This window comes from Xenopus tropicalis, chromosome 1, assembly GCF_000004195.4.
Source record: "Xenopus tropicalis strain Nigerian chromosome 1, UCB_Xtro_10.0, whole genome shotgun sequence".
In the NCBI taxonomy this organism is placed as follows: Eukaryota; Metazoa; Chordata; class Amphibia; order Anura; family Pipidae; genus Xenopus; species Xenopus tropicalis.
The window spans coordinates 108,820,530-108,833,017 of NC_030677.2; the positions used below are offsets into that span (position 1 = coordinate 108,820,530).

At 37.9% G+C, this 12,488-nt stretch overlaps 1 protein-coding gene across 2 annotated transcripts in view; it reads right to left on the reverse strand.

Moving 5' to 3' along the window:
- Nucleotides 1-1,398: 1,398 nt before the first annotated feature.
- frmpd1 (FERM and PDZ domain containing 1) overlaps nucleotides 1,399-12,488 on the reverse strand; it is a 72,890-nt gene continuing 61,800 nt past the window's right edge. For both annotated transcript variants that reach the window (XM_031906620.1, XM_004910895.4), the window contains exons 13-16: nucleotides 10,118-10,300; nucleotides 9,418-9,562; nucleotides 6,179-7,063; nucleotides 1,399-4,451 (exon numbers count right to left, since the gene is read on the reverse strand). In XM_031906620.1, coding sequence (XP_031762480.1) covers nucleotides 2,368-4,451; nucleotides 6,179-7,063; nucleotides 9,418-9,562; nucleotides 10,118-10,300 — 3,297 coding nt within the window. In that variant the 3' untranslated portion in view covers nucleotides 1,399-2,367. The remainder of the gene's footprint in view (nucleotides 4,452-6,178; nucleotides 7,064-9,417; nucleotides 9,563-10,117; nucleotides 10,301-12,488) is intronic.

Sequence of the window (12,488 nt, forward strand, 5' to 3'; positions counted from 1 at the left end):
CAAAATTCAGAAAACAAAACATACTATACCAAATGGAAAGGTACATCCCATGCTACATGGCACCCTCTCTCCTTCCTAACGCGTTTTGCAAACTAAGTGCTTCATCAGAGGAAGTATGGTGTGCCCATGTCACTTCCCTTTTATACCCAAAACTTTAATTTGCACATTTTTCAGGGTTACCATTAAATCCCTGTAACAAGCATATATTATACATTACTATAGCAAAACCTTTTTAGGGTTACCATTAGAGCCCTGTAACAAGCACATATATTTATAGTTTGGCATCTCTGAGGCGCAGTGAAATTAACTTAACTCATTGGCAACATTGATAGCAGCTGTGATTGTGGTCATTATATGGTAGTGCATTTAATATGATGTATATTTATCTTTAGGCTCAGAACTTTTAAGATGTTTGTATTTATTGTGTATTAGTTTATATTAAGATATTATTTATATCTTTCACATTTAATTATAAGTTTTTAGATTTCACTTTTTTGATTAATTTGTATAATTTGTGCTTAGTACAGGGCGGTTGTCTTTGGGGGCCCTGTGAGATGTATATTTGAAGCTTTGATATAGTATGTGCTTGTTACGGGGCTCTAATAGTAACCCTAAAAAGGTTTTGATATAGTAATGTATAATATATGCTTGTAACAGGGCTTTAATGGTAACCCTGAAAAATGTGCAAATTAAAGTTTTGGGTATAAAAGGGAAGTGACATGGGCACACCATACTTCCTCTGATGAAGCACTTAGTGTGCGAAACGCGTTAGGAAGGAGAGAGGGTGCCATGTAGCATGGGATGTACCTTTCCATTTGGTATAGTATGTTTTGTTTTTTGAATTTTGTATTTAAATTCTGAGCCAATAAATGGTTGTGTTTCTCACTGAATAATGTGTTTAATTTATTGTATGCTATTTCAGGACCTTTCAGTGAGATACATCTTAGGTTTTCTTTCTCAATCTTACTAATTGTTATTGATTGTGACTTGAGCTGCTATCTTCCCATTGTTCTTCTGATAGGCTGCTGGAGGTGGATGATATCACTCCAACTTGCAATGCATCAGTAAAGTGTGACTGAAGTTTATCAGAGCACAGGTCACATGGCTGTGGCACCCTGGGAAATGAAGAATATGGCTAGCCCCATGTGAATTTTCAAAATGAAATATAAACAAATCTGTTTGCATCTTTGAAAAACAGATTTCAATGAAGGATTCTGCTGGAGAAGCTCTATTAACTGATGCGTTTTGAAAAAATCATGTTTTCCCATGACAGTATTCCTTTAAGTGCTGAAGGCAAGAAACAAACTAAGAAGAATAGAAAACAATAAGCAGGTTAGCAAGTTGCTTCTTTTAGGTAAAAGATATAAAGTAACATGTAGAACTATTTAGTAGACACAATTCGGGATATTTAACATGCTCCTGCCATTTTATTATGCATCATATTTCTATGGTCCAAGGTAACAATACATATACAAGAGAATAGAACTGTAACATATAATTAAACATTTTGTTACCTGTAAACAGAAGGCATGGCATACTTTTTTAGTTATATATAACAGCATATAAATATATAGAATTCCAAATATGATTGTTCCAGACACTTTAAAAGTTGTTTTTTTTTTACCCTGGAGTCACTAACATACTTTATTTTCTTGTTATATAGTGCAACATCTTTTCTTTTTAATATGTTGAAAAAATACAAATGCATATTAGGCATATATTATAGTTACATCTAATATATAGCAAAATACAATCATTCAGCTCTTTAATTTGCAAGATAAAACAATAACACCTATATTGTGGATCAAAATATAGACAGGTATGTTTTGTAGACTAGTTCTTTGGTGGCTATATACAAATAACTGTTTCTACTTGAGAGAAGCTATATATAAGGAAAATAAAAAAAATACATACAGTGCTCATTATACTGCCGTAATCTTATAATTGTACATGGAGTATAGAGCAATATATTTAATGCCTCATTCATCTAAGTCTCCATTCATCCAAGTATAAATGATCATAAGGCAATACTGATATCATTGTGCTATGTACTGACACTAAATATTTTAATTTATTCAAATCTGGCATACACTGTGAAACATTCATTTAGTCTCATCAAGTCAACAAAACCTAAACATAGATGGACCAGTCTGACAAATATATATATGCCCAGGCAGATGTGACAGGTAAGACTTGAATCAGTCTTCATATAGTCAACTTCTATTGTCTACCAAGCTAATGTTTCTATCAAGTAACGAATGATTACAAATCTGTGCAAATTGTAGTTTCATCTGAATTCTAGCATTTCTGGGTGTCCGTTTTGGAGGAGACATGGTTTTGGGTAACAGCACAGTATTGTTGTGCATTTCATGTAGATATTACAGCTCTAAACTGCTGAGTTAAACAAAATACAGCTGCAGTAAGAGACGTGCACTGCCGAGACAGTAGTTTCAAATGCATATCTCGACTATCACACTCTACAACTTGTTGGGCAGCCTGGACAAACTGACGATAGGTGCATATAAGATCCCGAAGGTTTGATTGGACATCATTTTGCCTTTTGTTGCACTGGTTGCATCTTGAAAATTGTAGGCACGTTTCTGTCATCTGAAGAAGACCGAAAAAAGATTCTGTCATGACTTTGTACATTTCTTCTGATGACTGGTCCAATCTTAGAACCTTCTGAGAGATAGAAACCAGCTTTTGAGAAACACTGCTAAGAGATGACTTTTGTTCTGTAAAAATGGCTGCACAATTATCTAATGAATGCACCCCTGTATTGTTTTGGTTTTCTTCTAAGATTTTTTGAAGGTCCAACACACTGTCTTGTATTTTGTCAAAACCAGTCAGAGGATTATATACTCTGTCTTTTAAATGGTTAAATGTTTTACATTGTTCTGGTGTTCTAGTGTTGTTACTGTTGCTGTTTCCTTCCACAAATCGTACATTATATGAAGCGGGAGGTTTTGTCCTTGGTAATGCTGGCGCAGTTACCCCATTGGCAATAGTTTCATCATCTGTCTCAGTCTCTCCACCACGAAAACAACTTGTATAAGATAACTGGCAGCTGCAGTTTCCAACTTTAGGGATCTCTGGCCTTTTATCTGAATTTTCCAGTTCATGACACCCCTTCTCCGCAAAGGATGAATCATAGCTTATTAAATAGTCATTCTGTTTAAAGTCTATTGCTCTTTCTTTACTTGATTTAAACAATGGTGAGTTGCTCTTTTTAGCAGTTCTGTTTTGTGAAAAATACCCATGCTCTTCCTCTTCCTCATCATAGCACAATTTGAGAGAATTCAGATTTTCTGGTGATGAACAGGATGGCATTAACATAACTGCACAATTGGCAGTTGTGTATGTATTTTTCATAGTAGATGCTTCATTGATTGTTGGTGATAAATCTCTTTCACACAAGGGACCTACTTCACAAAAAGCAGATTTATGTCTGTCAGATAAATTAGATAATACATTGGAGGCTTGGAAATCGTTTTGTGTTTCAGTATTTTGTGCAGAAGTATGAAAAGGACTTCCATCACTAATAATATTGTTCTCATGTAACTTTAGTCCATCCGTCTCTGATTTCTGTACAGTGTGTGTAGGGGAGACTGGTTCATTTTCCAATTTAGCAATGTACAATAACTGTCTGCCTGTAGGATCTATGTAAGGGTCTGAACTACAGTAGCCATCCTGACCTCGTTGGTCTCTGTCCTCAAATATGTTTTTAAATGTAGTTGTAATCTCTGACTGAAAGTCTTCTATATTATCTTTATTTAAAAAGCCTTTTGAACTGCTATTGTCAAAGTTAAACCCTTGCAAGCAGACATTAGTTTGGCCATCGATACTTATATTGTCCAGCTGTAGGGATATTTGCGAAGGACTAGCTCGGTCATTGTGTTCCATTGTGTTCTCTTTCGTGGAATGCTCTCCATTACAACTATCAAGTGGATAAAGTTTTTCAGATTGTTGTCTGTCTTCCATATTTTCATCATATCTATAACGAAAAGCAGAGATGGTAGACACAACTGAATCAGTCACAGACTTAATTTCCATGGTGTCTGGTTCCATTTCCATTAAATTTGGAGAATGTGTTCTGCTTTTTGTTTTTGCTGTAGATTTATGTTGGGCAAGTGATTTTGTTTCTAATAAAGCAGGTTCCCCTTCAGTATCCTTCAAGGAGGAAACTGTCAGAGAGTGAGAATCAATAGACAAGTGAGACTCTTTTTCATAGCAGCATACATGATCCATAGTTTCCAGTGAGCTGGAAGGCGATAAAGGAAATGTGACCTGAGAAGTATAGTCAGTCTGTAAAAAAGATCGTCTCTTTCTTAAAACTTTGTCAGACTTTTTTGAATATAGATGCTTTTTGCGTTTTTCAGTTGCATTTGGGCCTTTTAATCCTACATTGTCTGAGTAAAGAAATTTAGTCCCTTGGACATTGGATTTTGAACCTAGATGGTAAAGAAAAATAACTATTAGACACAACATGAGAAAAAAATTATAATCAGTAAATACAACACCCTCATTGCATCTTTTACTGTATTATTACTAATTATTAAATACACAGTTCTGCAGTAAGTTTTTTTTATGCTTTAAAACATATAATAAATCAAAGCCTATTTCGTCTTCTCTACAGCTGAAAGAATACATTTTCCAGCACAATTGTTGTCTTTATGTCTGTATAGGTATATAGATATATGAGCACACTGATAAGCCGTGTGTGTGTATATATATATATATATATATATTTATAAATATATAAAACAGTCACATGGATTGGAAGCAGTCAAACATCCCCCACATCAATGAGTCAGAATGACACGTCCTGATGCGTTGATGTGGAGGATGTTTGAGTCTTCAAAAATTCATGTTCCTATATCCGTGAGTGCTTCCAATTAATGTGACTGTTAAGTGAGAAGCACCCTGAGCATGTATTTGGAGTGGTGAATGCTGGTATACATACACACACACACACAGCTTATCAGTATGTTCATTGCTGTCTTGGTGGTGGGATAATATTTTTTATATAATATATATCATATCAGTGTTGGTCTTGTTTAACACAGTTTGTACATGAATAGAGAACTAGCTAAATTAACATGCAGCAGAGGTCTCTTTACTGTGGTCTGACTTACCTTGGGGGCAAAAAGGTCATTAAAGGAGAAGGAAAGGCTAAGTCACATTTTGGGTGCCAAAATGTTAGGCACCCCCAAGTGACTTTAATCGCTTACTTTGTACCCCGGGCTGGTGCCTCTGTTGAGAAAACCGCACCAGCCCGGGGTAGCTGTAGCAAGCGCTTCCTCCTTCCGTGTTTCTTCTGCGCCAGAATCCCTGGGCCGGCGCATGCGCATTAGAGTGAAAAGCCGACTTTCTTGTTTAAGTTAGGCTTTTCACTCTAATGCGCATGCACAATGCGAACACAGAAGAAGGAAGCGATCGCAGCTACCCCGGGCTGGTGCAGTGCTCTCAACAGGAACACCAGCCCAGGGTACAAGGTAAGCGATTAAAGTCACTTGGGGGTGTCTAACATTTTGGCACCCCCAAGTGACTTAGGCTTTCCTTCTCCTTTAAAGGTGTGATCTGCGTTGCAAAATATCCCTTTCACACTGTAGAATTTATATAGATTCCAGCAATTCAATGCAAGTGGGGCAAGTACTACTGAGGCTAACTGTTCAGGATGATGTATCTATGCTTTACAGACTATAATATGAGGCACATGCACATTTACAGCATTGGTCCATCTGAGGTTTTCCTTGACATATAAACTGCATCACATATGGCTTCATTATGGGCCCCTGACAAGTGTTTGGCTTCATTGCCTGGCGGAAAATCTGCCGCAGACGGTGAAGCACCTGACAATACCTGCTCCTTCACAATCACAACATGTAAAACACATTACATATGGGGATTCTGGGGTAATCACCCAAAAATGCAGAAGGAGTCATTTAAGTGATTACCAGGGGGAGAGAAATGTAATGTTTTACATGCAGTAATTCCAACAAATGTGAAGGTGCAGGTAATGTTGGGAACTTCATCACCTGCAGGAGAGTAGGTTTCTCATCAGACGTTGAAGCACCCTGTGTGGCAGTGCCCTACAGGTTTGAATGAGACCACGCAAACAATGTAGTATGTGGTTTAAAGATTAAGGAATATCCATTTTACTGAAAAATCATTGTACCTGGAGATGTTTGTGTTGGAGTAAATCGATCGGTGGCATCAAAAAACTCTTCTTCTGAGCTACTGTCACAGAAACCAGGTGGAGGGTCTAAAATTAGTTTTTCAACTTCATTGTTCAGGCCATGAATATACATGTGTCCTTTTGCTTCTGCTGTTTGATCCCTCACAGAATTGCTCTCTGGACTACTGGGGATATATTTTTCCACACTGCTAGCTGGTGATACGTTAGAGCATAGGCTGTAATACTCCATTGCACTGTTTTCTATGAGTTGACATCCAACAGAAAAACCTTGTAGTTCATTATCTTCTTGGTATTCTGTACCCTTTGGTGAAACAGAGCTTTCCTTTGTATCTACTGCACTATCTGTCCTGCTGGTTGACAGCTGCAGAAAACAAAGTAGTGGATCAGATTCTATTCTTCCATCACCACTAACTTTCAGTTCTGGACATCCATTGAAAACACCTTTACTATCTATGGCCATATCTTTAAAATTGGGTGTAAAAAAATGGAAAAATTCTGGTCGACTTGAAGAGCATGTTTCTAGATCATCTTCCTCCAAAGCATCAATGGAATCACTTGACCAGCTGATTTTATATCCTTGACTTTCTGTGTTAGCAGAGTCAGAAGCTTCAGAAATACTGTCTGTATCATTATTTCCCCCGTCACAACATCCTCTCTCTCCAACATCACAACTATCAATTTCTCCATCCTCCTTATATTCTTTAACATTCTCTTTCTCTTCGTTATCTTCCTCTATATCCTCATCTTCTTCATGTAGGGGTTTGATACTATGGTATTTCAGAATGTGAAGATCAGATGACAGTTCCAGAGAGGAATCAAAATCTGAAGATTCTTCAGAGTCACTGCAGACCCTTGATTCATAACCTTTAATTAAAAAAAAACAAAAAGGCATAAATAATGCAATATTTACAAAATAACATTCCAATAAGTAACTTGACAAATATTACTTGATAAACTGCATGGTAGAATTTTTACCTAAGGACACAGTCAATAATAATCTTTGGCATTTAAAAGCTGCAAACGGTATATTACAATTATATATCTTAGTATCTGTGTGTTTTCAGAGTCATGATGTTCCCAGGTCATTTTACACCAACCTAAAGGTAAATCTTCAGGACAATACCTTAGGTAAAAATGTGTTTATAGAAACTAATTAGAGACAATCCAAACACCCAAAGCAATTTTAGCAGTCTGCTAGCAACCACAATTTTACACCCTGTCAGGAAAAGCTAGTGAGAGATAATGACCACTTGACACAGAAAGGATGTGAGAGACAAGGAGTTGGTTTATTGATGATTCTTTCTAACTATGCCCCTTCTCAAAATGTTTGTGCCCTACACAGATGCCTCCGCCTAGTCTGTATACTGCAGAGTGCAGGGATGTGTGGGACCTAATGGAGAAAAGAATTATGAATAATTTATAAAGTCAAACCTATGAGGCATGAACATTTTTTTTAAAATGCTGGTCTGGGAGATGGAATGGCATGGCATGATGCAAATGCAAGGTTTAACTTCCTTTGTATGCTCATTATTTTGAGCAAGCATCATTTCTTTAATGGGTAGGGCTAAGTAATTCAATGGCAAAGGACCATTCATATAGCAATCTACAGGTCCTTCTCCAAAAATTTGCATATTGTGATAAAGTTCATTATTTTCTGTAATGTACTGATAAACATTAGACCTTCATATATTTTAGATTCATTACACACAACTGAAGTAGTTCAAGCCTTTTATTGTTTTAATATTGATGATTGTGGCATACAGCTCATGAAAACCCAAAATTCCTATCTCAAAAAATTAGCATATCATGAAAAGGTTCTCTAAATGAGCTATTAACCTAATCATCTGAATCAACTAATTAACTCTAAACACCTGCAAAAGATTTCTGAGGATTTTAAAAACTCCCAGCCTGGTTCATTACTCAAAACCGCAATCATGGGTAAGACTGCCGACTTGTCTGCTGTCCAGAAGGCCATCATTGACACCCTGAAGCAAGAGGGTAAGACACAGAAAGAAATTTCTGAATGAATAGGCTGTTTCCAGAGTGCTGTATCAAGGCACCTCAGTGGGAAGTCTGTGGGAAGGAAAAAGTGTGTCAGAAAACGCTGCACAACGAGAAGAGGTGACCGGGCCCTGAGGAAGATTGTGGAGAAGGACCGATTCCAGACCTTGGGGGACCTGCGGAAGCAGTGGACTGAGTCTGGACTAGAAACATCCAAAGCCACCGTGTACAGGCGTGTGCAGGAAATGGGCTACAGGTGCCGCATTCCCCAGGTCAAGCCACTTTTGAACCAGAAACCTGCTCACAGTGCCAAAACCACTGGTAAATGGTTTACTGACCATGGTATTACTGTGCTCAATTGGCCTGCCAACTCTCCTGACCTGAACCCCATAGAGAATCTGTGGGATATTGTGAAGAGAAAGTTGAGAGACACAAGACCCAACACGGCCACTATTGAAGCATCCTGGGCCTCCATAACACCTCAGCAGTGCCACAGGCTGATTGCCTCCATGCCACGCCGCATTGAAGCAGTCATTTCTGCAAAAAGATTCCCGACCAAGTATTGAGTGCATAACTGAACATAATTATTTGAAGGTTGATTTTTTTTTTTGTATAAAAAACACTTTTCTTTTATTGGTCGGATCAAATATGCTAATTTTTTGCGATAGGAATTTTGGGTTTTCATGAGCTGTATGTCACAATCATCAATATTAAAACAATAAAAGGCTTGAACTACTTCAGTTGTGTGTAATGAATCTAAAATATATGAAAGTCTAATGTTTATCAGTACATTACAGAAAATAATGAACTTTATCACAATATGCTAATTTTTTGAGAAGGACCTGTATAACGTTTACTGTATTTTTTAAGTGCAAACTCTAAAACAGAATAGGTTTGCAGTTATTTTTTTTTAACATCTTAAGGTTTTATGTTATATAAGGTGCCAAGTTGCTATCGGCTATATCAGCAGGTAGCATTTAATTGTCACCTGTACAAAAGGAAAGATATTATAGTTTGTCATCAGTTACCACACCTGGGCAAATCGTGTGTCTTTTATTACACATGAGAATGTAATTTATTCTTTCAACCAGAATCCAAACAACTGTTGACTGCAGTAATTTTGGGGCCCCCAGACATGACTTCCATTGGGCCCCAACTTCCTCTGTTTCCTCTTGTGGTCTAAAGCATATGAAATAGGTGATACACCTTTATATTACCTTCTTCTGCAGATACTCGATGCAATTGGCTGCTTCCAAGCCATGGAAATATGGTAGTAGAGGAATCTACAAACAACTTGCAATATCCACAAATTAGACAAGCAATATCCTTGGCGTTGTGTGACTCCAAAAGCAAAGTAAGTGGCTAAAAAACAAAGGCATTTGATTGGTTCCCACAGATCAATTTTTGTTGCAAAGTCAGCTAGCCTTAAAATATATATATAAGCTGGACAGTAATCTGTTCGTGTATGTAAGCTCACATGCCATGTCAAGGCCCCTTATTTTATGTAGTATGTAGTGCATTAAAGGCAAACTATGTGCTGCCTTTTCCTTCTTTTTATGGCAGGCCTATAGGCTTTAGAATGGAGGTTGTCTGTAGTAGAAGTCTGCAACACTGTCTGTTCCAAAAAAAGAAAAAAAAAAAAACAATTTTAATTTTTATCAGTGAGACAGAGTGCTGTGCATATATAGAACTTCTCAGACCACTTCCTGTAGCCATTGACCTCTCAAATGGTCATGGGGCATTTTCAGTACTGAACGGCTGACTACAACTGGATTAGAAATCAGTTGCTTAGAGTAGTTAGTCAAGTGCTCCACACTTGGAGAAAGTAGTCAGTTTATATCTGCCATCTCATGGAATTAAAATTAGCAAGTGAAACAAAATATTTATATTACTTTAATCTGCATTTATAATTGTTACCTTGACATCCTGCACGTAGACTTTTACCATGCTCACTTTCTCTGACTCAGGGTTTAGCTCAATTCTGCTTATGTTGGAAAATTCTGCTAAGCATGTCATGATGTTCAGTTTGTTGTTAATTATCTGACTGATGCCGTACTTGGCTCCCACAAGTAGGGTGACATACGACTCTCTGTCCTGCAGCTTCCAGAATATAAATTAAAAAAAAAAAGAAAGCAGACAAGTACAAGCTATGAACACATATTTGATATAAAAAGAGATTCCGGAAAAACCTTCACAAAATGGACAACATGACTCCTGAAGACAAAGTCTAAGGTAAATGGAAAATTTCAGTTACAGAAACAGAAAGGGCTTGTTTAATTCAACATACAGTGGAGGAAATAATTATTTGACCCCTCACTGATTTTGTAAGTTTGTCCAATGACAAAGAAATGAAAAGTCTCAGAACAGTATCATTTCAATGGTAGGTTTATTTTAACAGTGGCAGATAGCACATCAAAAGCAAAATCGAAAAAATAACTTTAAATAAAAGATAGCAACTGATTTGCTTTTTTTTTGAGTTTTTGAACCCTCTAACAAAAAAAGACTTAATACTTTGGAAAAACCCTTGTTTGCAAGCACAGAGGTCAAACGTTTCTTGTAATTGATGACCAAGTTTGCGCACATTTTAGGAGGAATGTTGGTCCACTCCTCTTTGCAGATCATCTCTAAATCCCTAAGGTTTCGAGGCTGTCTCTGTGCAACTCTGAGCTTGAGCTCCCTCCATAGGTTTTCTATTGGATTAAGGTCCGGAGACTGACTAGGCCACTCCATGACCTTAATGTGCTTCTTCTTGAGCCACTCCTTTGTTGCCTTTGCTGTATGTTTTGGGTCATTGTCGTGCTGGAACACCCATCCACGACCCATTTTCAGTTTCCTGGCAGAGGGAAGGAGGTTGTCGTTCAGGATTTCACGATACATGGCTCCGTCCATTTTCCCGTTAATGCGAATAAGTTGTCCTGTGCCCTTAGCAGAAAAACACCCCCAAATCAAAATGTTTCCACCCCCATGCTTGACGGTGGGGACGGTGTTTTGGGGGTCATAGGCAGCATTTTTCTTCCTCCAAACACAGCAAGTTGAGTTAATGCCAAAGAGCTCTATTTTGGTCTCATCAGACCACAGCACCTTCTCCCAGTCACTCACAGAATCATTCAGGTGTTCACTGGCAAACTTCAGACGGGCCTGCACATGTGCCTTCTTGAGCAGGGGGACCTTGCGAACCCTGCAGTATTTTAATCCATTGCGGTGTAATGTGTTTCCAATGGTTTTCTTGGTGACTGTGGTCCCTGCTAATTTGAGGTCATTAACTAACTCCTCCCGTGTAGTTCTAGGATGCTTTTTCACCTTTCTCAGGATCATTGACACCCCACGAGGTGAGATCTTGCGTGGAGCCCCAGAGCGAGGTCGATTGATGGTCATTTTGTGCTCCTTCCATTTTCGAACAATCGCACCAACAGTTGTCACCTTCTCTCCCAGCTTCTTGCTAATGGTTTTGTAGCCCATTCCAGCCTTGTGCAGGTCTACAATTTTGTCTCTGACATCCTTGGACAGCTCTTTGGTCTTTCCCATGTTGGAGAGTTTGGAGTCTGCTTGATTGATTGATTCTGTGGACAGGTGTCTTTTATACAGGTGACTAGTTAAGACAGGTGTCCTTAATGAGGTTGACTAATTGAGTAGAAGTGTCTAACCACTCTGTGGGAGCCAGAACTCTTAATGATTGGTAGGGGTTCAAAAACTTATTTCACTCAATGAAATGCAAATCAGTTGCTATCTTTTATTTAAAGTTATTTTTTCGATTTTCCTTTTGATGTGCTATCTGCCACTGTTAAAATAAACCTACCATTGAAATGATACTGTTCTGAGACTTTTCATTTCTTTGTCATTGGACAAACTTACAAAATCAGTGAGGGGTCAAATAATTATTTCCTCCACTGTATATCAAATACAATAGTAGAATTCGTTGAGATTCATTATCAGAGAAGAGGACATTTTTCTGGATGGCCAAAAAATAATGAAACCTGTAACCTTAATACAAGGCTATGGTACTAACATTTTTATTTATTTATTTTTTTTAATTCCTGACATAAGGCAGACGGTAAGTGCAGGACTTTGCTGCATGCCTGCACTCTGCACTGAGTTCTGGATTTTTCACTCAGTTCAGGGCGCAGCACGAAGAGGGTGCAAGTACTCGTATAATGAGCACTTAGGGGTGCGCTTTTTCGCCCCCAGGGTTCTAAATAACCCCTGTAAATGTTATGGATCATTTAACATTTTTGTATGAGCATGTATACACAGGTATTTTGATGGATGGACATTAATGTACTTTTTTTTT